General features: G+C 44.2%; 1 protein-coding gene across 2 annotated transcripts in view; it reads left to right on the plus strand.

Moving 5' to 3' along the window:
• Positions 1–26,864, plus strand: part of PRKCB (protein kinase C beta) — a 327,182-nt gene that overhangs the window by 222,507 nt on the left and 77,811 nt on the right. For both annotated transcript variants that reach the window (XM_057749139.1, XM_057749140.1), the window contains exons 6-9: positions 160–316; positions 1,719–1,853; positions 11,577–11,673; positions 20,382–20,528. In XM_057749139.1, coding sequence (XP_057605122.1) covers positions 160–316; positions 1,719–1,853; positions 11,577–11,673; positions 20,382–20,528 — 536 coding nt within the window. The remainder of the gene's footprint in view (positions 1–159; positions 317–1,718; positions 1,854–11,576; positions 11,674–20,381; positions 20,529–26,864) is intronic.

Here is a 26,864-nt window from a genome sequence, read left to right on the forward strand (position 1 = left end):
CTTTGTACATGTCTTAGCTGTCTGTTGATGTTAATAAATGAACATTCCCATTAAATAACTGTGATGCCAAGGACCTTTCCACAGGTTCTACAACCATCACTGGTTGGTGCTTAAATATTTGGAGGCTCTTAATGCTAGAACTACTTCTTCTGTTTTTAGTCAGAGATGCGAAAAACCTTGTACCTATGGACCCCAATGGCTTGTCAGATCCTTATGTGAAACTGAAACTGATTCCTGATCCCAAGAGTGAGAGCAAGCAGAAGACCAAAACCATCAAATGCTCCCTCAACCCGGAGTGGAACGAGACATTTAGATTGTAAGTTCAAATCATCACAGCCCAGCCTGGGTGGTGGAGGTTGGTTTGTGGGCCACCTGAGGTTGGGGAGGTCCTCCCCCAGCTTCTCTTTCCTTTCCTCCTTCCCTGCCTCCCTCCTTCTTTCCTTTCCTTCCTCCCCCGCCATTTGCATTTTTGCATGGCAAGCCAAGTAAAAATTGGAATTTTTTTTTATACAATGCTGAGAATGTCTCTGGTGTGGGGGAGTGGGTGGGATGGAAAATAGTGTGACATGTTGCTAGGTGAAAGCAAACTGTGGGAGAAGCTCTGGGCCTCGGCAAACGTGGGACGTAACCCACAGGGTGTGGGGATGACCCCTCTGGGGCTGGGTGCGTGGCTAATGCTGGGCGTGCAGCCTGCTGGGAGCTCTCTGCCAGCTGCCTTGGAGGGTCTCCCCGGCTGGTGCTCCAGGCACGTGTGTTCAGTTTCTGCTGCATCTGGGCCACACATATGAGCTATATCATAATTAGCTTCATTGGTGATTTCATCCCCATTTTACCAACGGAGCTTAAAGAGGTTAAAGCACAGGCCACTGTCCCACAAGCACAGGGTAGAGTGGGATTCAACGACAGACAGTCCAGGGGCCACGGGCCAAAAGCACGATTCCTTGTGGTGCCCCTTTCCTTCTTTCTTCTCTCGGAGCAAAACTGGGGATCCATCTCAGCCTTGGTTAAGGATGTGCCCCAGGACAGACAATTTCCTCCAGACTCTCTCCTCCGTGCACTTCCTCAGCCTCCTCCTCAGCCCGCAGGCGTGCTCACACTCACACAGTTACATGACTGACATCCATAGTTCTCTTTTTTAATGTAATATAGATACAATATAAATACAGGAGGCTGAGTCAAAAATGATCCACACTCCGGCTGTAGAATTCACAGACGTTTTAATACAACCGAAGTGCGGATCATTTTTGACCCGCCCTTGTAGTTTTGCTGTCAGATTCGCTCTGGTTCATGGGCCAAAATTAAATATATCAATAATGAAAATGAACTTGCAGAAAATCTAGTTCCACAATGTATTTTATTTTTTATCTCAATAAAACTCTTTTTAAAAGGGAAAAAAAAATCCATAGTTCTTACAGTGACTGTGTCAATAGGATTTCCTAAACATCATGGATCCTATTAGGACATAAGGCAGCAGAAGTAGTTAGATCTGTCCCTGTCAGAGCTGGCCTGGGTCCTCCGCCTGTTTAAGCCACAGGCTGTAAAACAGGAAAAGCTCTACCTCCCTGGGGAACTTGGCCTGGGATGGAAACTGAATATGTTTCTTGCAACAGCTTGTAATCTTTTAAAATTCCTACCTTTGGGCTTTCGCTTCTTGTACATTTCGTCTGCTTGAGAAATCCCCATAACCTCCACCGACTTCTCTCTTTTTCTCCTTGCAGCCAGCTGAAAGAGTCGGACAAAGACAGAAGACTCTCTGTAGAGATTTGGGATTGGGATCTGACCAGCAGGAATGACTTCATGGGATCTTTGTCGTTTGGGATTTCTGAACTGCAGAAAGCTGGTGTTGATGGCTGGTAAGGAAAATTTCGCTTTGAAAGCACCAGGACAGCTTGGTTCGTCAAAACACGGGATCAAGTATGCTTCTCTTTTTCTCCTCAGTGTGAAAGAGTAAAGCAGAATCACAGAGTGAAAGCTGTTGGATTGGTTCTGCCTTGTAGATACATTTTATTTAGTCCTCATGAAAAGAAAGAAAGAAAAGGAAGGAAGGAAGGGGAAAGAAAAGAAAAAAGAAAGAAAAAGAAAGAAAGAAAGAAGAAAAAAGAATTAGTTGCCAATATTTTTCAAAGTCAGGAAATTTCCCATAAAAATTGGGGCCTAGAGGGCAAAAATGAGAAGAGTTGAATAGTTAACTTTAGACAAGGCTTGGCTTTTTTGTTTGCCACAGTCCTCACTAGTCCCTATTGTTTTCCATCTGCCCCACTTTATACAATTATGTGACTTGACAGGCCCCATGGGCACTGAAATGGCTCTCACACTTTACCCAGAAGATATGTGTAATCCACTGTCAGATTTTGACTCCTTAAGAAGATGCTTCTTCATTGGAACTGCTCCAAGCATGGCCACAAAAGTGCTGGGAGGTTGCTGTCATAGTCAGCTGGAATATCTCCTTTGTTCTGGCATTTTTGCTGTATTCCCTTCTAACAGCAAGAAATCCTTTCCTAATATTCCCCACAGAGAGGCTGGATAAGTCCTCTTTGGCAACTGTTTGTTTCTCAGTTACCTGAGTAAAGGAGTTGGAAGAGACAGTCCACGTTGGCACTCGAACTTTGGGGGAGGTAATAATTAGGGGTGTTCCTATTTCTTTAAGAGAAATTGTCTCATTTCTGAATGGTCCCCACTCAGGGTTTTTTCAGTTACAAGTGAAAGACAATCAAAATCAAATTGGTTTAGCAAGAAAGAGAATGGGTCACTGGGACCTCACATCCTTTCCATTGTCCTCCTTACAACTTCCTTGTCTCTCCTCCACATTTATCATAGGCTTTTATTCAAATATATGTTGAGTGTCCACTCTGTTCTAGTCACTAGAGGTACATTGAGTAGAAGAAAGACATGCCCTAAAGGAGCTTAGCATCTAGAAAGAACGAGAAACCTTGAAGAAGAAATTACACAAATAATTAATCAGTGACCACATGGTGAGAGACGTGAAGGAAGGCAGAAGCTGAGACAATACCGAAGAAGTGTGCTGATAAGTTCATTTGTACCCTTTTTTTTTTAACTGATCTACAAAAGAGAAATAAAGTTACAGATGTAGAAAACTAACTTATGGTTACAAGGTGGTAAGGGGGGGGAGGATAAATTGGGAGATCGAGATTGACATATACACATTACTATACATAAAATAGATAACTAATAAGGACCAACTGTATAACACAGGGAACTCTACTCAGTACTCTGTAGTGGCCTATATGGAAAAAGCATCTAGAAAAGAGTGGACATATGTATAACTGTTTCACTTTGCTGTACAGCAGAAACTAACACACCATTGTACATCAACTACACACCAATAAAAATTTTTTTTTAATTTTTAAAAAAGTGTGCTAAAGCCCAATTCACAAAAGGTTAAAGACATAATTCTCATAAAAAAGATAATAAGCATTTGTCAAAGTTTTCCTTAGCTCATGAGTGAGGAAGCTGGGAATATGAATGCCTGGTTCCAGAGGTTTGAGAAGCCGACATTAGTATGTCAGCTGACAAAGGAATGCTGAAATAACTTGGCTAAGTTAAGACATAAAACTGCCTGCTGAACAGGGCAATAAAACCACAACCTTGGAGGTTATATTACCTACCAGACTGAAGAACAAAATCTCACCTCGGGTTTGTAAAAGTTAACATCTATCTTTGCAGAGTTGGGAGACCATCTGTACCCTCCTGGATTGTGAATAATAAATAAAAGTACCATGAGGAAGGAGATAACTAATTAGAAAATGCTCAGGCATGACATTAAAAGGTCACACCGTCATCCTTTTGCCTTTTCCCCAAGTTTTGAATAATTTTTCTTGACATATGGATGATTTGACTTTGCAGGCTCTCACCATCGCTACTCACAGATTGCTTGTTCCTTCTCTTTAAATCAAGTGTAAAGAGGTTAAACGGAAAGAATGCACGATCCCCAGGGGGTATAAATGAGACAGGAGAGAACATAATAGTAATAATTATAATAACAATAGCTACCACTTATTGACTCTTACTAGATGCCAGGCACTGGGCTGATCCCTTTCCAGGTGTCCTGAAGTCACACATTGATGCAGCCTTAGTCCGATGTTCAGAAAAAATAGAGCTGCTTGATTTTCTATAATGGACCTAGACTTTCTTATGCAGTTTTGTGACCTCATGGTGGCTGAGGAGAAGGGGACCCTCACTGCACATGGTGGCTTCTGGGCTTCATTGCTGCAGAGTGACCAACCCTACCTGGCCCCTGAATCTCCCCCCAGCTGTGGGGCACCTTTCTGGCTTTGGGCTGGAGTCCCAGGTCCTGGGCTGTTGCCTCTGGTTCTGAGGTTCCTTCGCAGTGCCCTCTTTGTCCCACCCTGTGGAGTAGACCACTGCCCACCCTGCTCGGCACTTCCATGACCCGTCATTTCTGAGTCTCCTGTGTCTCCTACGTGGAGATCCAGGAGTCTCAGACTTCTCCATCTCCCTCCCACCATGGGTGCCGCTGTGATGCTGTGGCCCTCCATGCAGGTCTCTGCCCAGGGCGCCAGTGAGGAGGGGGCCAAGCCCCCTACTTTCACCTTATCCTCACTTTTCTCCTTCCTGTAGTTCTCCAGGCCCAAAAGGGCAGGGCTGTCACTCACAAGCGTCATATCCTTCTTCCTGCCCATCTACTCCCCGGAAGCAAACAGCAGGGTGCAGGGAGGATAGAATGACTTGCTGCTACAGGATGGTCCACCAGGAGCAAGTCCACAATATGACTGCATTTATGCTTCCATCAGCCTTTAATTCTCCCAACAGTTCTGGGTGGAACATTGTTCCCGGGATCCGAGTAGTTGAGCAAGGTGTGAGGAGCACACAGCACAGCACTGGAGTTTAGGTCCAGGTCTGCGTGATGCCAGTGCCTAAGCACCTGCACATCCCATTCTGTCTCCTGATACGGGGTGTGACAGAGGTCTAGAAGGTAGACTGGGAGCTTGGCTCTTGTAACTGGTTAGATGCTTTGTGACCTCAGGTGAATCACCTCCTGTACTACAGCCTTCTTAGCAGGTGTGATTCCATTCATCAGGAATATTTATAGCAACCTCACCCCACCCCCACATCCACTCTTAGGATAGTTGTGAAGTCAGTGACATAATAGCAGGGAGGGAACTTCTGCGAAATAAAAGCCCTCTTGGGATTTTGCAGATGAAAGTCCTCTTCAGATTTAGGGCCAAGACATCTATAAAGCTGTCTTACTTTGAAATGTACCCAATGCTAGAAATGTGGATTCTCATCCCAGGAATTCTTTTAACCCTGTGTGATCTTGGGTAAGTCACATTCCCTCTGTGAGACTCAGTTTCCCCATCTGAAAGGGAATGCGCTCTCGCAGCTGTTTATTCTGTTATCATGTAAGACCACGTGGCAGAAGCAGCTGGGAAAGCTTCCAGATGTGGCACACCAGCCCCAGGCCCCTCATCGGCTGCTTTGTTGCCAGTTCTGTGTCTGGTGTCAAATCCTCTTCCTTGTTTCTAATTTTGTTTAGTTATACCCTGTTCTTTGTCTCCCCTTGTTTTTCAGAGGTTTATCTGTTTTTACTGTTTTTTTTTTTTTCTCTTCAAAGAGCCAGCTCTCGGATTTGTGTATCAGTTCTGTTTCTGTTTTCTCCTTTCCTGTAGGTTTGTTTTATGGTTGTCTTTGAATTTCAGTTGAATATTTTGCTAATTTAATTTTTCTCTCTTAACTTACTCTGCTCTTTAAAAAAAAATGAAATAGCATTGGAGGAAACAAAAATTTCCTCTGTTTTGATATGTCTCATTTGAGCTTCTGTGGCTTACTCGAAGTCTGCAGTTGTATTTTTAATTTTCTTTCTAAGATGCTTTTATTCAGGCATGTTTTATAGCCTCTAGTCTTAGCTTTTTGTTTACCTTTTTATTATTGTTAAATGACAGTGTTATGGGCTTCATAGCCAGAGAATATGACCTGTGCACTTTTCTTGTTTTCCTTTCCTTTCTTTTCTTGTTTTCAATTTAGCTTAGTGTATGGTCAGTGTTGCTAAATGTTCTGTGGACATTTCAATAAAAAGATTCTATTTACTCTTTGTAGGGTATAGATTTCAGTGTTTAGTTATTCCACCTTCTTATAATGTCCAGATCTCTGATATCTTCATATTTTCTTTTTGTTTTCTTAGTCTGTCCTAAATATATAGTGCTTGTTATGGTTTTCCCAATAAATGTAAAAAATTCTTTCATTTTTAATGGAAGAATTAAACACACACACACACACACACACACACACACGGCATTATTATTGGCCACATAACTCTTCAAGACTGATTTTCAAAATTGACTTATTATGTTAACCTAAAGTGACATTTGTCACAGTTAATGCTTTTTGCCCGTGATTTTGCCTTGTTGCTGGGGTGCGTTCGTTCTTTCAACAGTGAATATGTGTAATGAGTGCCTGTGTGCTAAGGAGACTGTAAAGAGCTGAAAACAGACAAGAATCTTTGGCCTCATGGAGTTTTCTTTTTATTTTGAAAACAATAAACAAAAACTTTTAAATGGACAAAACAGTAAAAAAAAAAAAATGGAGTTTGATGCTGATGAATGCTGTAGAGAAAAGTAAGCAAGAAACAGGGGGAGGGAATGCTGGGGGAGGGTGGCATGCTGATTTCATAGCATGCTCAGGAGGGGACTCTCTGACGACCTGATTCGGGGGGAGGGAATGGACCACGTGGAGCTCTAGGGAGAACTTGTCCCAGACAGAGAGAATCGTGAGCGCAGAGGCCCTGAGGCAGGAGCGTTCCTGGCAGGTCTCAGGAGCAGTGAAGTGGCCGCTGTGTCTGTAGCTGGATGGAGTCAGGGAGTCATGGGGGATGAGGGCACCGTAGCAGATCCTGTGTGGGCCTTGCAAGGACTTGGTCTTCTGCTCTGAGTACTTTGGGGACCCAAGGAATGAGGAGATCTGGTTTACCTTTTTTTTTTGGCTGCACCAAACTGCATGCGGGATCTTAGTTCCGCAACCAGGGATTGAACCCTTGCCCTCTGCAGTGGGAACACGGCGTCTTAACCACTGGACCACCAGGGAAGTCCCTGGTTTACCGTTTAACCTGTCCACTTTGGTTACGGAATTGTAGGGACCTAGTCAATCCTCGTCCATTCTTCCATGTTCAGTCTTTCTAAGTCCTCTGGCTTTGTGTAACAAGTGACACATTGGATTTAAAAAAAAAAAGAAAGAAAGAAAAGAAAAAAGAAAACCTCATTCTGGAACTCTTTTCCTCTTTTCCGTAGAGAAATGTTTTAACATGTTTGGTCTTAATTGCCCCATTTCTATCGTGTTTCTGTTTCTAACGGTGTTTTTCTGTGCTATTTCATTCTTTTCTTTTTTTCTCCATCTGAACAGACTATCTTAAGTCATTGTTACCTAAAGTCATATTTCATTAAACTTTCTTTTGTTATTACTAACAGTGATGTTTTGGTCTTGTCACACACGCAAAATAACAAAGGCTTTGGAATCAGACTTCCTGGGTTAGAATTTCTGTTCCATCACTTCCTAGCTGTGTACCGCTGGGCAAGTTTCTTTGCCTCTCTGTGCCTTCTTTCCTCATTTAGAGATAACAGTGATAAGTCATAGGATTGTTGTGAAATTAAATTAGTTAATATGAGTGAAGCGTCCGGTGTCTGGTAAATGGTAAGCACTCAATAAGTGCTAGTCATTATTAATTGAATAATTATTAGAAAATATAAATAAACAAACAATATTATTGGAATCCCATTGCCCAGAGATTTTCACTATTGACAGTTTTTAGAGTTTTTTTCTCTGTGTGTGTATGAAACAAAAATGAAGTCTTACCGTACATACTGTTTGGCAACCTGCATTTTTCACCTAATGATGTGTTATGGGGAATTCCCTGGTGGTCTGGTGGTTAGGGCTTCGTGCTTTCACTGCCGAGGGCCCAGCTTTGATCCCTGGTCGGGGCCTGCAAGCCGCACAGAGCAGCCAAAACAAACAAACAAAAAAACAAACAACAACAGCAACAGCAAAACAATGCATTATGAACCCTTTCCCTATCATTCAGTAATCTTGGGCAATGTCATTTTTAGTGGTTTCATACAGTCCTTTCTTACAGATCTGCCTCAACTTATATAATCATATTCTTATTGTAAGATGTGCAATGCTTACCTATATAAATAATTCTGCAGTAAACATACTTATAGGGAAACCTTTGTGCATGGCTTTAATTATTTCCTACTAAATTCCTAAGCCTGGAATCAATGGCCTTGAGAACAGAAGCATCATTAAAGTATTTGCCATAAAGTTCTGTAATTTTTTTCAATCAATTTACATTCTCACCGATGCTGTGTGAGACTTTTCATTGCACCCACGCTTGTCAACATCTGGTATTGTAAGTTTCAAAGATGATGCAAAGGCTATACATATTTTGTTACTAATTATACAGGTTTACATACTATACATAATATGCTATACATCTTATATATACTTTTCCTATTTTATAATATAAATATTTATTATTATACATGCATTTATTACTAATTATGTGGAATGTTTTCATTTGTATATTGCCATTTTGTTTGTAAGTGACTATGTCCTGTGTTTTGCCTATCATTTTCTTCTTAACTTAGAACTTTTCATATAAGAAGGATAATACTATGTCTTTGTTGAAATATATGTTGCAGTATTCCGCTCTTTCATGCTATAGGTTAATTTTGGTAATATGCATTTTTTCTTAGCAGTATGTAAAGCATTCTGTTCAACTCTAATTTTTTAAATTAATTAATTTGGCTGAGTCAGATCTGAGCTGTGGCATGCGAACTCTTAGTTGCGGCATTTGGGATCTAGTTCCTTGACCAGGGATCAAACCCGAGGGCCCTGCATTGGGAGCGTGGAGTCTTAGCCACTGGACCACAAGGGAAGTCCCCGTTCAACTCTCCTTAATAAAATGAATATCAAGTCAACTGCCAGAAAAAACTCTCAAGTTTGTCCTCTAAGTCACTAATTGTTTTCTGAATTATCCATCCTAGTGTTCACTGTCTCCAGCAGATTTTAAAATTTAGTAATTAAAGTTTTCTTCTGAAAGTAGTCTTTCCTCAGCTCAGATTGTTCCTTCTTCATAGATGCACTCACCTCCGCAACTCATTGAAACTATGAATTAAAGTGTTTTCTGGAATTTTCTCTCTTTTGGCACCAGTTCTGTTTTCGTGGGAATCTGATTCTTCATTGTTTCCCTTTATTTGAATGAGTTTTTCATGTGCCCTCCTTAAAGAAGGGTGAATGTAGAAAAGTTGTGTCCCTGTTCTAATCTTTCATACCCAGATGAAGGGAGAAAGGAGCCTTTTGTGGTTTTTGGAATTCGTCTTTGTCAGATCGGGGGTCCTGGTCCTGTAGATATTTGGGACAGGGCTACGGCTGGAAAGAGCTGCACAGCAGGCAGCCCCGCTGCCCCGTGGAGGGGCATCTTCCTCCTGTTGGTTTTGTGCATCTCAAAGCTGGAAGGGGTTCCCGCTCTTCTTTTCTCATGGGCACAGTGGTCCGTGTTTGGAGGCCGTAGTGACAGCGTACCGGCCACAGTGAATGTAAGTTGGGGCGCCGTGCTCTGACCAGTGCCCCAGGTGCTGACACGTCCTGTACTTCCTGAATATGGACCGGAATATTTGACCCTCATCCAGTCCCTGGTGGTCTGATCCAGGGCTGTTAGTGGGGTCCTGTTGAGACTCCCATTGACTGATCACAGCTGGTCCATCCCCCTTGATGTGTATTTTCCAAAATGTGGGACCTCAAATGGCTTAGATAGTGCATGGTGGGGGCATCAGCCGTATTGAATTGTACCCTGACTAAGATATTCTTTTTCCTTTTTTTTAAACTTTATTTTTTTATTGCTCACAGCATGCGGGATCTTAGCACCTCAACCAGGGATCAAACGCGTGTCTCCTGCGTTGGGAGCGCGGAGTCTCAACCACTGGACCACCAGGGAAGTCCCAAAGCTATTCTTTTGTTGGCGTTGCTTCCGTTTTTGAGTTTACTGCAGAGAAAGTCTCAGAGGGTGCTGGTGTATCCTTAGGACTCTTTAACCCTTGCTGTTTGCTGATCTTCCATTTTAACAAAGGGCCGCAGGCAGCGCCATCTACTTGGCTTTGAGTAACTCGGACTTGCCTTTGTTTGATTTTTTGCAGATACGTACTTTCTGCGTGTAACACGTGATATTGGCTTTCTTTACAAGGAGGAGATACACAGTGTCCTTTTAAAGGGAATTTATTATTGAAAACAGATGATTTAATGAAAAGCATTAAGTCGATAATAACATCCAGATTTAGCAAAATCCCCAAAGGTGAATGCATTTTGCCGAGCCCTGCTCCGTGCTCTCTTACTAGGACTTTAATTTGCAGAACTTCCTGAAACTCCCTGCTGTGTGGATAGCACCCTTCTTGATTTCCAGCAAAGATACAGATGTTCTCTTATGTTTGTGTTTATTTTGGTAATTTCATTGGACGTTTGGAAGATGAGCATTGAATATTAAATGTGCAGGCGTCCAGGCTCAAACTGTCATCTCGGCTTTGAGTCACCTATCTCTCTATTTTTAGAAGCTGCCTAGGAAGATTTGTGAATGGAGAAAAAAAATTGGGATGAAAATTGTAAATTCTGGTTAGAAAGTCTCTGGGAGTGAGGAATTTGGGGTTCTTTTTTTTCCCCTAATGACTCATGCCTTTGGGATGTCCCTTTCCTTCCCCTTGCTCCTCTCAGTCTGACTAAATGGAAACATCTTTGTGGTCTAGAAATAAATTGAAACCGTCTTGTTTATTATAATAATATGAATACCAGTAACAATGATCATGATGCCTTTTGTTGAACACTTGCTAAATGCCAGGCACCGGCTTCTCATTTAACATACGTCATCATGTGTCAGCTTCACAATAATTCTATGAAAAAGGCTTTTATTCATATTCATAGATAAGAAAAATCAAGGCTCAGAGGGCCTACCTAGCTTATTCAATTATCCAAAGAGGCAAGGGAAGAGGTGAGATTTGGATCTAGGCATAGTTTGACTCCAGGGCTTGTGTACTTTCTCAGGAGCTTGACTACCAAACACTTTGGGAAGGTTTCTGCAGAGAAAAGCAGCATCAATGAGTCAAGTCCATAGTCATGCAAGTGCCAGGATATCCATGTGGCAGCGTGTTACAGTGAAAGGGGGTAGAAATGCTGGGACAGCATGATGGGAATATGTTGACAGTGGGAGATCCTCAGCATTCTTTCAGAATCAGAAAGTACTTAATGGACAAAAAAATAGGTAGAAACTTTGAATGGTATGGCCAAGAAAATTGTGTGTGTCTGTGTGTCTGTGCAGAGAGACAGACAGAGAACTTTACATCCTATAAACACATTTTTTTCTGATGTGTTTCTGATAGTTATAAAAATATATAGGGTCCCTGGCTACACACACACACACACACACACACACACCCCAAAACCAAAAACCCTTAACACATGTTTTTAAAGCAGAGCTTTCTATAGACCTCCCTCCCTTATCCTAATCAACAAAATAATACTAAGTCGAGTCATGGAACTTGTCTTTCCCTTGCTCCCTTCAGGTTTAAGTTACTGAGCCAGGAGGAAGGCGAGTACTTCAACGTACCTGTGCCACCAGAAGGCAGTGAGGGCAATGAGGAACTGCGGCAGAAATTTGAGGTGAGATGTCTTTCTTTTGGCATCAGTGGGACCCGGTGGAGTCTGCCTCTGTACTGTTTGTCCTGTTCACGGTGTGGTTTCCACCGAGGCCTTTCATGACCCTGTGCCTCTGCGATGTTGTTCGGCCTCCCAGAAAACTCTTTATTTATCCTTCAAGACCTCACTTAAGTGTCCCCTGCCTTGTGAAGTCATTTTGCCTCCCTGTCCTCATTCAGATGTAGACCTCTCCTTCAAAGTGTTCATTTGCTGCCCGGTTCATTTTGATGGTGGCTTGGACTGGGATTTGAGCAGGGTAGTGATGTATTTTGGAAGCTAAATGGGATAGGCTTGTTGAGGGATAGAATCTGGATTTGGATCTGTTGGTGGGATGGTGCTGTATAAACAAATGAAGTGGATTGTGCTGGTGACTCCATGAAATGCCCATGGGCACATCTTCCGAAGATTAAGAGCCCTTGGCTCTGACTTTGAGCCATCGTGCTTGTCTGCTTCTACCCCAGATAAGCCCCCTTCTCTTCTGTGGGACCAAATAAACTCCATTTTCCAGTAGATGAGAGTAGCAGGTGTGTAGGACACATCCCAGTTTTACAAAGAAAATGTTTTGGGGAAAATGGGTTTGAGTTCTTTCATTCTATGTGTATTGAGTGATTTTAAAGTAGTTTCATAAGGGAAAACACATTATTTTGTTCATGGAAACTTAGTATACTGAGTCTGATGGGAAATCATCAATTCTAGATAAGCAATGATGGCCTACTAACTCTGAAAAATGTATGAAATAGCTAGAATGAAATAGGTTCCTGTCATTGTTATTCAGCAAGTGATCACACAAGCAAATAGAAGCAAAATATGACCAAGTAAAATTCTATGAAAGACAGGTCCATGATGCTTTGAGAAGATATAAAAGGGAAATATAACCTTGTCTGAGAGGACAGGGAAGGAGTCATTGAGGAAACAACAAGGGAAGTTAACCAAGTAAAGAAGGGAAAAGAGCATTCCATTCAGAGAGGAAAGCAGGTGCAAAGGCCCTGTGGTGGGGAGATATATAGCGACTATGAGACACTGAAAGAAGGCCAGTGTGGGCAGAGCAGAGAGAGTGCAGGGTAAGTTCAAGGTATGACTGTGAGGTGGGTATGGGTCAGAGCAGAAGGACTGTGCTGACTTGGCAAGGGTTTTGTCATTTATTCCAAGAACCATCTTCAACTTGATTGAAATCAAACTTGAGTACTGACCCTTGTCTTGAGCCTGTGCCCTTCATAAAACCTGGTGATGGTTCTGACCCAGTTGGACTTCCCTTCTTGGAAACAAGTGGAATAAACACATTTGCCTTGAATTTACCAGTCATCCTCCAATGAACTTGATCCCTGAGATTCATCCTTATAGAGCTGCTCAAGCCCAGATGAACTGATGAAAGGACTTTCCCTCCCAGTAGAGTCGAGAAGTAGACACTGATAACTTTCTTAGGACAGGAGGGCAGGCCTTCCAGAGAATGCTTTCCTCCTCCTTCCCTCCGCTTTCTGATGGAGTGGTGTCCATTTGCTGCCGAGTTAAAGATGTCTTCTTGTGGGTGAAAAAAACAAGACCAGTGTTTTCTTGTATAAAATGAAGTCTCAGTTTTGCAAAATGATTTCTTCTGTCTTAGGGCAGCCGGGGTGACATTTCAGAACACCCAGGAAAACATTTCCTACATGAACAGAGCATTTGTCTGGGCCAGTTATTGGCTTGAAGGAAAGAACTGTTTTATCTGCGTGCAACAAAACGTGTCCCTTTATTTCCCACAAGAGCCTGCAAATGCTTGTTTGTGCCTGAGTGGTAATCACTCCACACCATAGTTTGTTGATTAAAAAAAATGCTTCCAAGAGACCGAAAATTGTCCTCAGACACATAGAGGAATTTCAGTTGACCTTGAACGTGGGAAATGTAATCCCTGTGCAATAACTAATTAGCGCCCAGAATGACTCAGAAATTACTTTCAAGCCTCTTATCTGGAGAAATTTTGAGTGACGGTAAAATCGAGCTGCAGAAATTGGGGTAATAGAATTTCATGGTAGGGTGAGCTTGGTGAAGTTACCACACGCGGTGTGTTTCAGGACGTCTGAGGAGGATTTGAGGACTTTTTTCTGGCCGTGGCCTTGCTGATGGGCCAGGGAGGGGAAGACTCCATTTTGCATGGTTTAAAATGGGTCTTCTGACAGTCTTAGAAGTTTTTAATTTAATAAAATGCTTACAGTGTGCCACTTATTGTTTGAAGTGCTTTAGAAATATTAACTTATTTAATTCAATCCTTACAACCACCTGACTGGTCGGTACCCTTATCATCCCCCTTTATCTTTATGGATGAGGAAACCGAGACCCAGAGAGGCGAAGCAGCTTTCTGACATCCCTCAGCTGGTCACTGTCTAACTTTGCGTTTCCTCAGAAACAGACTGTAAGGATTCCAGTGCAAGTGCTTTCTTTGGGAGGTGGCTCCAAGAAGCATCTAGAGTACTGGGGAAGTGAGGCAGGGAAAGGAAGGAAGCTGGAAAAATAAGTATTATCAGCATGTTACCACTGTGGGCAACTGGGGTTTAATCCTGCCTTAGCTGGGGTTTGACGCAGACCGCAGGGTTTCCAGTCAAGGGGAAGGCAGCTGAACTATTATCCACCAGCTCACCTTCCGTCACTAGCTAAAGGCTGCTTCCAGAGGCATTCACTTGCCAGCACTTTCAGGTTGGCTTACTTGTGGGCTGTGCTGGCTCCTGCAACCAGGAAATGAGCCTGCAGGCAGAGTCACAGGTTATAAGCGGCAAACAGCCCCAGGTGTAGAGAGGAGAGGGATGAGGGGTCTTGGCTGGATACCTGGGGCCACATCTGTGTAGCATAGCCTATTCTGTTCAGGTGGTTCGAGGGCCAGCCTGCCTGGATTTGAATCCCAGCTCTGTCCCTTCCTTGCTGGGTGCTGAAGGCAAGCTACTTTATCTCTGAGCTTTCGATTGCCCATCTGTAAAATGGGGGTATCATGGCATGTCTGACCTACTGTTACGCAAGGAGTGAATGAAATGATGAGTTTAAAACAGTGTCTGGCATGTCACATCATTCAGATGTCAGGTCGCCGTTATCCTTATCAGCCTCCCAGAATAAATACAGAATAAATAAAGCTCAGGACCTGCTCCTTCTGGTCTTTGGGAGGGCTGCTTGGCGTTGGGGAGCATCTACGTGGACTGCTAGCCTACTGAGGTCTCTACTGCCACTGCTGGGTATGGGAGGGCCGGAGGTACTCCTTATAGGGGTGGGGATGGCAGGGGAGTTTAGTTTAAGCCAAGACAGGCACTCCTCATCTGAAATGGAGCTGTGGAGCCAGAGAACCGGGGCACCTTCACTCTCCCCTAACGCAGTCTGGAAAGGGGCAGGGCTGTCTCTCAGAAGCGTATATCTTTGCTTTCTCTTTGAGCACCGAGTCCAAGGGCTCTAAATTGCAGACATGAAAAGGCAACTTAGTGTATTCCTGTTTCTGAAGCCATATCCAACCCAGCAAGATAGAGGATAATTTAAATTGGGGCCTCAATTTAAAAATGTTTGCTCTTTGATGGAGGACCTGCTAGGCACGGGGCTGCTGGGAGTCATGGGACAGTCAGAGGAACACAGGACAGGGTTCTCCTCCTCCAAAGGTCATAAGCCTGAAGGTTTTTAGGATCTGGGCAGATACAAGAAGGGGGAAAAGCTTGGTGAGAGCAGGGTGTGGTGGTGATGGCAGTAAGCTGGAGACTGCCTATCCCATCTAAAGGCACCGTCCTTATGATGGGACCCAGGGTTGCCATTTGGGTTTTTATAGGACATCTCCTGATTTTTAATAGATCTCAACGTATTTATTTACTTATTTTTAATAAATTTATTTATTTACTTTATTGGCTGCGTTGGGTCTTCATTGCTGCACACGGGCTTTCTCTAGTTGATGCGAGCGGGGGCTACTCTTCATTGTGGTGCGCAGGCTCCTCATTGTAGTGGCTTCTCTTGTTGCAGAGCACAGGCTCTAGGTGCATGGGCTTCAATCGTTGCAGCACATGGGCTCAATAGTTGTGGCTCACAGGCTCTAGAGCACAGGCTCAATAGTTGTGGCACATGGGCTTAGTTGCTCCGCGGCATGTGGGTCTTCCCAGAGCAGGGCTTGAACCCGTGTCCCCTGCATTGGCAGGCAGGTTCTTAACCACCGCCCCACCTAGCAAGTCCAGATCTCAACATAGTTATATATTAGTGCAGACCAGACCTATAAGGCTATTAGACTTCTGCGATAGCATTCCGTCTTAGACTCATAACAAAAATGCCAATAAAGATGCAGATGTAGAGAACCAACTTGAGAACATGGGGTGGGGGGGATGGCGAAGGGGAAGCTGGGACGAAGTGAGAGAGTGGCATTGACATAGGTACACTATCAAATGTAAAATAGATAGCTTGTGGGAAGTTGCTACATAACATAGGGAGATAAAGTCAATGATGGGTGTTGACCTAGAGGGCTGGGATAGGGAGGGTGGGACGGAGTCGCGGGAGGGAGGGGATATGGGGATATATGTATAAATACAGCTGATTCACTTTGGGGTACAGCAAAAACTGGCTCAACAGTGTAAAGCAATTATATTCCAATAAAGAGCTTTAAAAAAATGCCATAGACTGGGTGGCTTAAACAACATTTATTTCTCGCAGTCTGGAGGCTGGAAAGTCTAGGATCAAGGTGCTAGCAGAATTGTTGTCTGATGAAGGCCTGCTTCCTGGTTCATGGCCCTCTTCTTACTATGTCCTCGTGTAGCAGAAGGGGCAAGGTGCCGGGGTCCAGCCCAGGCGGGGTCCAGCCCAGGCAGGTTCCAGGGAGTCCCTTGGGAGGGGTAGAGTCGGCGAGAAAAAAAAGAGACAGAGACAGGAGAGAGAGAGAGAGAGAGTGAGAGAGAGAGAGAGTGTGAGAGTGAGAGTGAGAGAGAGAGCGAGAGAGTGACTTTAATTTTTGCTCGGGTCTTATACATCTTACAGCTTGTTATGTGGATTTTTCCATTAGGGGCCCCATATCCCTCCCCCAAATGTCCCAATGACTCCGCCGGGGGCCTGTCCTTAGTCAGGTGATGAGTCTTCTATGTAATCATTAGTTCTTATCAGTTCTTCGCGTTCTTGTCCATAAACAATCAAACATTTTTTCCCCATGCTTAACATCACCATTCTTGTTTTAACCCTCCAGTGGTTACAAGGGGGAGGGGAACACAGGATAACAATCTCTAAGGGCAGGCCTCTCAGGCGCCCAGGCTTGAAGTGACAAACACATTGTTAGCAGGTTAAGCTTAATTAGTGAGCTACATTCTCTATGCTACGTGACAGCAGACATACAGGACATGGACATAACATAGATACCCGTAATATTCTGTTCTTATAAGGGAAGAGTGCATGGGATATTTTATAGGCAACTTTAGTTTGAGGGACCCTCACTTCAGAGGTTTGGGATAATTGTGATTGGGTGAGGCAGCATTCCTGATCACAATGCATGGCCCATTACGGCCGAATTGCCAGCATGGCCCAAGGGTGGGGACAATAAGTTTAAACATTCCTCCATTACCCGGGCCCCCTAAGGGTCTAAATGTGATTTGTTTGCGGCCCATAGAATTTCCACAACACCAAGAAAGCGGGGGGGGGGGGGGGGGGGGGGGGTAAGCCACCATTCTTGAAGGTGGCATTGGCGCCCCTCACCCAGAGAGCTCATCATTCCTAGAAAGAAAAGTACACAAAGGAGACTCATAGTGAAACTAAATCTCGGAGAACTCCAGTACTTCCAAGATGCCTGCTTTGCAGCTCTCCCGAACCGAAGATGCCTTCATCGGAATTCCCGCCTTGCAGGCCATTCCCGAAGTGCTCGGCCTTGCCTGAGCCTTTAGGCAATCCCCGGACAGCTCCCAGCAGCAAGGGAACTCTTTTGGGGTCTCTTTTGTAAGAGTATCATTCCCATCCATGAGAGCTCCATCCTCATGACCTAATCCCCTCCCAAAGACCCCGCCTCCTAATACCATCACCTTTGAGGGTTAGGATGTCAACATGTGAACTCTGGGGGTCACAGACATGCTCAGTCTATAGCATGTGCCTGTGAGAAAAGTCATACAAGCAGATTAAGATGGAGTGTGAACTTCAGAGGAGAGAAGGTTGCTTGCAGGACTGAGGAATGAGGCTGTTGGCCGCTTGCTACTCCTTGAAGAACAGCAAAAAATTTTCCTCTAAGCGGTCAAGTGGAGAAGTGGGGACGTGTGTGCACCTCACTCAGGCGCCACCGGCGGCGGGGTGCTGGGACCTGCAGGCGGATGGAGGCGAACCCCAGGGCTGGAATGGGGACTGGGGGCCAGGGACAGTCAGGACATGGATCTTCACAGGCTGGAGGTTGGAGTGTGTGAATCGGGTGGGTCCTGAGTCAAGACATGGAGAAGGTGGGAGACGTTGTAATAAAGCAAGGGGATGGTGGGGCAGGGGGTAGGGAGGGACGTGTTTGGATCGCGACAGCCTGGGAAACTCTCTGGGGGCTGGAGGGGGAGGATTTGGAATGATGGGAGGACATAGCCCTGAAAAAGCAATGCGACTTCTGTGTGAGGCTCTTTTCTTGTTTGCAGTTTCCCTGATGATCTGGTTTTAACTACCCCCTCTGTGCCTTAACTCCCAAATCTGTCTCCAGCTCTTATGTCATTTCTTAACCCAACATCTACATAATGCAACTGCTTAGTGGGTGTTGATTTATACTTGGTTGTCCCAGAGACACTTAAATCTCAACACATCTTTTTTTTTTTCTCTAATATTTATTTATTTATTTGGCTGCACCGGGTCTTAGTTGCGGCGTGCGGGCTTTCAGCTGCAGCATTCGGGATCTATTTCCCTGAACAGGGATTGAACCCAGGCCCCCTGCATTTGCGAGTGTGGAGTCTTAACCATGGGACCACCAGGGAAGTCCCCCCCTTTTTTTTCCAACACATTTTTTCCCCAACACATTATTTACAAAATAACTGGACCAAGAATGCTCACAGCAGCCTTGTTAGTGGCCAGAAAGTGGAGGCAACACAAATGCCCGTAAGGGAAGAGTGAATGAATGTAAACAGCGAGTGCTGCTCAGCAGTACGAAGAATAAACCACCGATTCACGCAGCAACACGGGTGAATTTCAGACCATTAGGATGAGAGAAAGAAGCCAGATGCAAAAAAATTACACACCCCGCAGAGGAAAACTTGACACGCTCACAGTACTTCTGACACCAAGTGTGTGGGTTTTCCACAGCAAGAAATTCTCCCAGTTCTCTGTGGACACCAACCTGGTGATCTACAATTTAATTCAATTATGACACTAGCTACCTGGAGGTAGTGCGGACCCCATAGGTGAAGGGCTCCGTCCTACAAGACATCCCTGCACTTTAGACGCCAGTCATAAATATTCTGCCCTCCTGTTCTCCCCTGATTTCACAGTGTTTGCTGCCATTCCGAGTCATCATCCCGCTGCTCACAACAGCAGGCCCCTCCCCCACTGCACTGAGGACAAACATGGGCCTCGTGCATCCATTTATCCAGCAAAATATTTAGCTGGAAAGGATGCAGGTTGTCAGGGAAATTGCGGAGAATGAAACCTATTCTCTGCCCTGGCAGGTTTCCAGCCTGTTGGGGGAAAACAAGTGAACAGACAATTATCACGACGTGTAAATGGGAAATGAGGTGGATGAAGGAGCAGATAGGGACATCTCACCAAGGCAGAGAGGATCAAGGAAGGCTTCCTGGAGGAAGTGAAAATGTGGAGCAGTGGGTAACCAGGGTGATGAAGGGGTGAGAATAGGGGCCTGGGACTCAAGGATGTGAAAGGAGGATGAAGCTGGGTTGCAGGGAAGACGGACCCAAGAAAAGGTTGAAGAGGCTGGAGAAGCAGGTAGAGCTTGATCATACTGGGCCATCCGGGCCAGTGAAAGCACTGAGGTCTTTATCCTAAAAATGATGGGTCACCTAGAGTCTGTCATATAGAGTGAAGTGAGTCAGAAAGAGAAAAACAAATATCGTATATTAACACATGTGCGGAATGTAGAAAAATGGTACAAATCAACCGGCTTGCAAGGCAGAAATAGAGACACAGAGGTAGAGAACAAATTTATGGACACCAAATGGGAAAAGCAGGGGGAGGGGGGTGGGGGGGTGGGGTGGGATGAATTGGGAGATTGGTATTGCCATATATACATTACTAGTAAGAAAAAAATATCAAATTGTACACTTTAAATATATGCAGTTTATTGTATGTCAGTTGTATCTCAATAAAAGTTCTTAAAAAATAAATGATGGGTCACCACCAAAGCATTTGAGCAGGTGGTGACTTGGTTGAGTATGAAGAAGTGGGAGGTCACTGTGGCTGCATATAAAGCCCCGTGTGGAGGGAAGCAGGGTGGGTTGTCCAAGTGAGAGATGATGACCGGTGTGTTGGTGTTGATGGAAAGAAGAAGGAATTCTAGACACAGCTGGGAGGAAGCCGTGACTGTTTCTGGTGGTGGATGAGACATGAAGGATAAAAGAGAAATGGGGTGCCAAAGCTGGCCTCCACATTTTAGGTTTACGCCGTGGAAGCTGGGCCGTGCGTTTCACTGAGCTGGGGGTACGAGCTGCAGGAACCACAGCTTGCAGCCTGTCCGTGAGTTGGAGCACATACAAGGGCATCCTCAGATTCTGATAATGTTGTCTGTGTGCTTCTCCCTCCAGAGGGCCAAAATCAATCAGGGGACCAAAGCTCCCGAAGAAAAGACGACCAACACGATATCCAAGTTTGACAACAATGGAAACAGGGACCGGATGAAATTGACCGATTTTAACTTCCTGATGGTGCTTGGAAAAGGCAGCTTTGGCAAGGTACAGTATGGCTGGGTGGTGGCACCTGCTCCAGAAGGAACAGCTAACAAGGCAGGCACATTTGCTGTTCATGTGGGGCTTACATTCCAGTGAGGGAGAGGGCAAAAAGTAAATAGAGCTACACTACAGTTGATAATGCATACGGTGAAGGAAATGGAGTGCTGTGTCACAGACAGATCAAGAAGGCACCCGCTCAGACTGAGGAAGTGATGTAGAACCTGAGACTGGAAGGATGAGAATGAACCAGCCGTACATTCAGAGAGCTAGGAAAGAATGTTTGCAGCAGAGAGAATGGCAGGTGCAAAGGCCCTGAGGTAGGGAAAGGCTAGGCACATGCTAGGCACCATCAGAAGGTGTTGGGGCCAAAATGTCATGAGCAGGGGAGGTTGCAGGAGGTGAGGTTGCAGAGGTGGGAGGGGCCTGATCACACAGAGCCTTAGGAGCTGTGATGAGGGGGTTGGATTTTATTTGCAGTGCAGTGGGGAGCCATTGAAAGTCTTAAGCAGAGAAGTGGCATGATCAGATTTGGTTTTGGAAAAGATCACTCTTGCAGCTGCGAATGGAAATAGGGTTCTTTTTGAACAGCAGCACAGTTGAAGGATGACTCTGGGACTCGTAGAGTGATTCTGGATGCTTTTATAGATACCGGGAGACGCTGTTTTACTGATGTTGAGATTGTGTTATAAGTATTCTTGACTTGTTTAGTGTTGTTTTGAGTCTTTTAATCCCTGTGTGTGCCACCAATATGTCTCATATCAATCTCAGACTACGAACTCAGGTGTGCAAAAAATATCAGATTTCTTCCCCATCTCTGTAGCTTAAGTCAGAAACCTGGGAGTTATCCTTGACTCCTCCTCGTCCTCCCTTTACCCCAGCTGTGCATAATCCATTGGTTACTCTGGATAGGTCCTCCTCCAAAGCATATCATGAATTTATTGAGTTCTCTCCATCTTCACTAATGCAGCCCTAATCTATACCATACAATACCGCCTGGACCACTGCAGACGTTCCTAATTGGTTTCCCTGCTTCCACTCTTGTGACCTATAATTAATATACTTCTACGCAGCAGCCATAGTTATTTTTAAAAACTTACATTAGATCAAATCACTCCCCTGCTTGAAACCCTCCAGTGACTTCACAAGTAGAATAAATTCTATACTGTGTCCTTGGCTTACATCACTCTTTAAATTTTGATCCTTGTTCTCTGTTTGATGCCTTCTTTTCCTTTCCTTCTCCCTAGCACCCACTGTGCTTGGGCCACATGGAGGTTCTTTGAAACATGCAAAGCTCATTCCTCTCTTAGAGCTTTTGTGATGCTGTTCCCTTTATTCTTTGCAGAGCTGGCTCTTTCTTGTAATTCCTGTCTCTACTTAGATGCCACCTCTTCTGAGAAGTCTTCCCTGACTACCACTCAAAGAGCCACTCCTTCATTCTCCATTATATTTAACTCTCTCCTAGCACCCATCCCCAGATGATACTTCTCTTGTCTGTTTGTTGGTTTGTCTCCTTGTTCTAAGATCCGAGCTCCACAAGAGCCGGGAGCTCTGTCATGTTCACCGCTGTACTTCCAGTGCCTGTGGATTGAATTCATTCAGGGCCTAGACCGAATGCATGAATTTTCTCGATGGGCCACAAGGTCCATCCTTCTGCTGTGACGGACTAAGGAATCTGAGGTGATGGCCCAAAGTTTGAAGAGCCTTGGTAGGGAGTGGGAATAGAGAATAGGAACAAGGAATAAGATTGCCGAGCAGCCGGGAGGTCCGAAAGGCTTGAGAATAAGCAGTTGTGATGGTGGAGGTCCGTGCCACTGTGTGCTTTTTGCCAGCAGCTCTGAGCAGCCTGGGGGTGGAGATGGAGAAGTAGATGGTGGATTTGAGCCAAGGATGGGCGTTATCAGGATCAGTGCCCTAATCACAGGAATAAGGGCGTCAAGGAGTCCGGGAAGAGGGATGCCTGCTGTAGATCCAACAGAGCCCGTTCTAGCCAGTACTCAGTAAAAGGGCGCTGGATAAATGAAGAAGAATGGCATCTAGACTGGAAGGAAGTCAAAGCAGAAAGAGGGGTGTAACCTTGGTGGGAAAGAAAAGTCTAGAGGCCCAGGGATGAGACACAAGTGGGTGAGGCCAAGAGATTTAAACTGCGAGAAAAACCAGGGGCGTTTAGATTTCAAAGATGGCGTGGTTTCCATGATGACAAGAAGAAAGTGGCCTAAGTGAAGAAGAGGTTCTAATAAGCTGAGGCTGTCAGGGAGTTTTAAAAAATTATGTTTTTAATAAGCAGTGTATTCACATGGTTCATGATTAAAATTATATTAAAAGGATAAACACTGAGAAGTCTTGCTTCCACCCAGGTTCACATCTTTCTGTGCCCCCTCCCTGCTACTGCCCTCCATATGTAAACTATTTTGTTAATTTGCATCTTTCCAGCTTCTCTCTGCTAATTTAACAAATATGAATATGCATATTTATTCTTATCCTTGTTACCTCAAAAGTTAGCAGACTGCACACATAATTCTTCACCTTTTTTGATCACTCAACAATACAGACTGGAGAGTTTTTGACTGAGGAGTGGAAGTTCTGGAGGGTCTTACAGAAAGGATTGGGGTTGGGGGGTGGGTAGAGAAGTGGGAGAGTGGGCCATTGGGGAACAGGGAGGGAATGAGAGCGAATAGATCATCTGTTTCCATGGAAACTGTTATAATAATTGAGAGTTCTGTTCCAGACTGAGGATGTGGCATCAAATAAATCACAGGGGAAAACAACAGTATGTCAGGAAAGCAAACTAGAATAACAAAAACCTCTACCATCCTTTAAAACGCAGAGTAATTCTTTTCAACTCTCATTTTGCCAGCCACCGTTTTAAATGAATGTGGTTTTATATTTGAATGCCTACTTTTACCATTTTGCAATCTTGTGGGAAATATACATCACCCCCCTTAAATGGAAGAACACAGCAGCAGTAACTGCTCCCCCGTCCAAAGATGAAAGACGTGGACCAGTTGGGTAATCTGTTCACACCTCCCCTCCCCCAGGCCCACTGTATCAGATCTGGCCCAGAAAAACATGCTCTTAAGCACAGTAATAATTTGTGGCGCGGCTAGGGAACGACACAAGCGTTTTGCTGAGACCTGTGAAAACGAAACAGGGGACAAAGCAAGTGTGAAGGCCATTGAGTTCCAAACCTGTAAACCCTGTTTCAAAAACTTTAAAAAGAAGAACAGTTTGGAGAGTTTGCTTTCCTGACCGTGTGAGAGTGTTTCCCTGGGAGGATTATTGCACCAGGGCAGGATCTCTTGGCATGTCTGGCTTACTTGGAGATTGACGCCCTCTAGAACTTTTGTTGCAGAGCATTTAGATGTATTATTCGTTTCTTATGTAATGTTTATATTTATAGTTTTATGATCTCTCTCTGTCTTATGATGTCTTGAACCTTTGACTTCTGCTTTGCCAACCTTTATGCTTTTGAAGAATTTAACCTCTGTGGTTGTCGAGTGATTTCTGCAGTTAAAATTGTGCTCCAGATATAGAAAGTGGGCAGAGATGCACTGTCCAGACTGATTATACAAGTGGAGCTTATAAAGTAAACACATTAAGTCCCGGATAAGGCATATACACAGCACAAATACGACTCTTTACATTACAAACCTGATTCCCCTAATTCTAAAGTGCTGCCGTAATAAATATCCATCGGATATTTAATTAATGCTAATATCGCTTGCCTTCTGAGACGTCAGATGTGCCTGTGGTAGTGATTTGTATGATCCAAATCTTTTTAGGAAATTACGCTGGGAAGTGTGAATGAGCGCTTTCTTATTATTTTCTTATGTTCATAGACTCTTGCCTATGGAGGATACTGGCCTACTGGGGGTGGGGGTGGGGGGGGCTGTGGGGAGGGCAGGTATGTATTGTCGTGGACCTAGAGCTAACATAACGAAGCTCAAATCCAGCAGCACAAAAGATCTATCATAGGAAATGGTCAGTAATAGAATAAAATGAAAATAGCCCAAATGTTCATCAATAGTGTGAAAGTTAAACATATAATGGCGTATCCATGATACCTTCAAAAGAATGAGATCTTTCTGTCTCTCATATCTTTCTGTCTGTCTAGATGTCCATGACATAGTATCAAGTAAAAGTAGCAACAAATCACAGAACATTATGATTAGTAATATAAAGTAAGCTATACATAGAATAATTCTATTTATGTAATGTGCTCATAGTCCCTACTCTCATTGAACTACCCCCCAACATTTTATTAGGAAAAAATTTAAAAATACAGAAGAGTTGAAAGAATTATACAGTGAACATCCACGATACCCAATACCTAGATTCTGCGGTTAGCATTTGACTGTATATGCTTGACCACATGTCTCTCCATCTTTTTGTCAACCCATTTTTTAATGCACTTCAAACCATGGTGCAGACAGCAGTACACTTGACCCCTAAACTCTTCAGCATGCATATCATTTAACCCGAATCCAATATTTGTTGTTGATCATTTTAAGGTAATAAAATTTACATGCAACAAAACGCACAAAGAAGTGTATCATTCTCCAGTGGGGGTATACACATCAATCAAAAAAAAAATCACACTAACAGATGTAAAGTACAGCTGTGATGTTTGCTGTGTGCCAGGAGAGCCTGCGGGAGTGGGATCGGCTCCTGCAAAGTCAAGGAAGGCTTCTGGGAGAAAGAGGCTCTTGGGCTTTATCTAAAGGATGAGTTAAAGGATGTGCACAGAGAGGAGGGGGTAAATGGAAATCTCAGAATCTCTTTTGGGACTTCCCTGGCAGTCCAGTGGTTAAGACTCTGTGCTTCCAATGCAGGGGCCACAGGTTTGATCCCTGGTTGGGGAACTAAAATCCCACCTGTGATGTGGCTGAAAAAAAAAAGAACGTCTCTTCTTCCTGACCCCACCCCAAGCCAGGCAGGCCTGGTTGATCTGTGTGGCAGCAGCGAAACGCCTAACCTCCTTTACTAGTTAGGGTGGATTCGACTGCCGTAACAAATAGACCCCTAAGTCTGTACTGGCTCACACACAATAGAAGTTTAATGTTCATTCATGTGAAAGTCCAAGATGGGTGTTCCTGGCCTCGCCCACACTCTCCATATGGTGATTAAGTGACCCAGGTTTCTTCCATCTTACACAGCCCCATCAATCCCTACAGCCTTGTTTTCGTCTATACTCAGGGTGCGGAGGGGGAAAGAGAGTACAGAGGAAGCACAAGCTGCTTCATCAAAGCCTTGGTTTGGAAGTGGCACCCATCACTTCTGCCTGCACACTATGACAGAGAATTTAGTCGCGTGACTCAGTGCAAGGGACGATGGGAGAACAAGTTTGGTGGAAAGATAGTGGTCTGAGCCATACTGCCTATTTTTCGGGTCTGGTTGGAATTCTTCTCGGTGACATGAAAGACCTTCTGACTTGCAACCTTTAGAACTCCCAGTTTTCATGCCCCACCAACAAAAAACTTTAAGCTTCTCTTCTCGATGACATTTCTTTGTGTTCAAATCATGGAACATGCCAGGTGTTAGTGCTGCTTTTCCTGAAGCATAGCATAAGCCAGGAATAAATCAAGTAGGAAGAAGTCAGCAGCTTATGAAATTAAAAGGAAAAGTGGAAAGTCTTTAGAAACTGAGTGCCCAGGTACTACATTTATCTCTTCAAAAAGTCCCAGTCAGGTCTGTTGCCCTGTATGCATCAAAGATAATCAAAAATAAAAAGCCGAGAGGTGAGAGACAAAACCAAGAAGCCTCCTTTTCTGGTGTTTGACTTTCCTAGAATGATGCCCAAGAGGTTGATGATATTGAGTGCCTGAATGTCGCTAAGAAGGCCGTTTAGTGTTAGCCAGTGGTCCCTTCCCTACGGCACCCCAGAGACTCAGCATTCGTGTGCCACTCTCCAAGGTTCTGACACCAGCTCCCTTAGCTCAAGATTCAGACTGTACCAAAGGGTTGAGTGTAGCCTTCGCCAAGTTTCCCAACTATTAGCTATTCATGCACCTGTTTTTATTTTTTTGTTTTGTTTTGTTTTTTTAAACCATGTACATAGCTCCTTTATACTATCTTAAATATTTTCCCTCTCTCTTTTTTTTTTTTGGCTGCATCACGTGGCTTGTGGGATCTTAGTTCCCTGACCAGCGACTGAACCCGGGCCCTCGGCAATGAGAGCACAGAGTCCTAACCTCTGGACCACCAGGGAATTCCCCTTAAATATTTTCTTTAAATTGATTTAGTTGACTTCCTTTTCTTCTTCGGAGCATTGCCCTAAGTGATAATGTATGTGAAATCACAGGCTTGATCCAGCAGTTATATATTTATTTTAATATATCTTAG

The sequence above is a fragment of the Hippopotamus amphibius genome, chromosome 9 (assembly GCF_030028045.1).
Source record: "Hippopotamus amphibius kiboko isolate mHipAmp2 chromosome 9, mHipAmp2.hap2, whole genome shotgun sequence".
Classification (NCBI taxonomy): Eukaryota; Metazoa; Chordata; class Mammalia; order Artiodactyla; family Hippopotamidae; genus Hippopotamus; species Hippopotamus amphibius.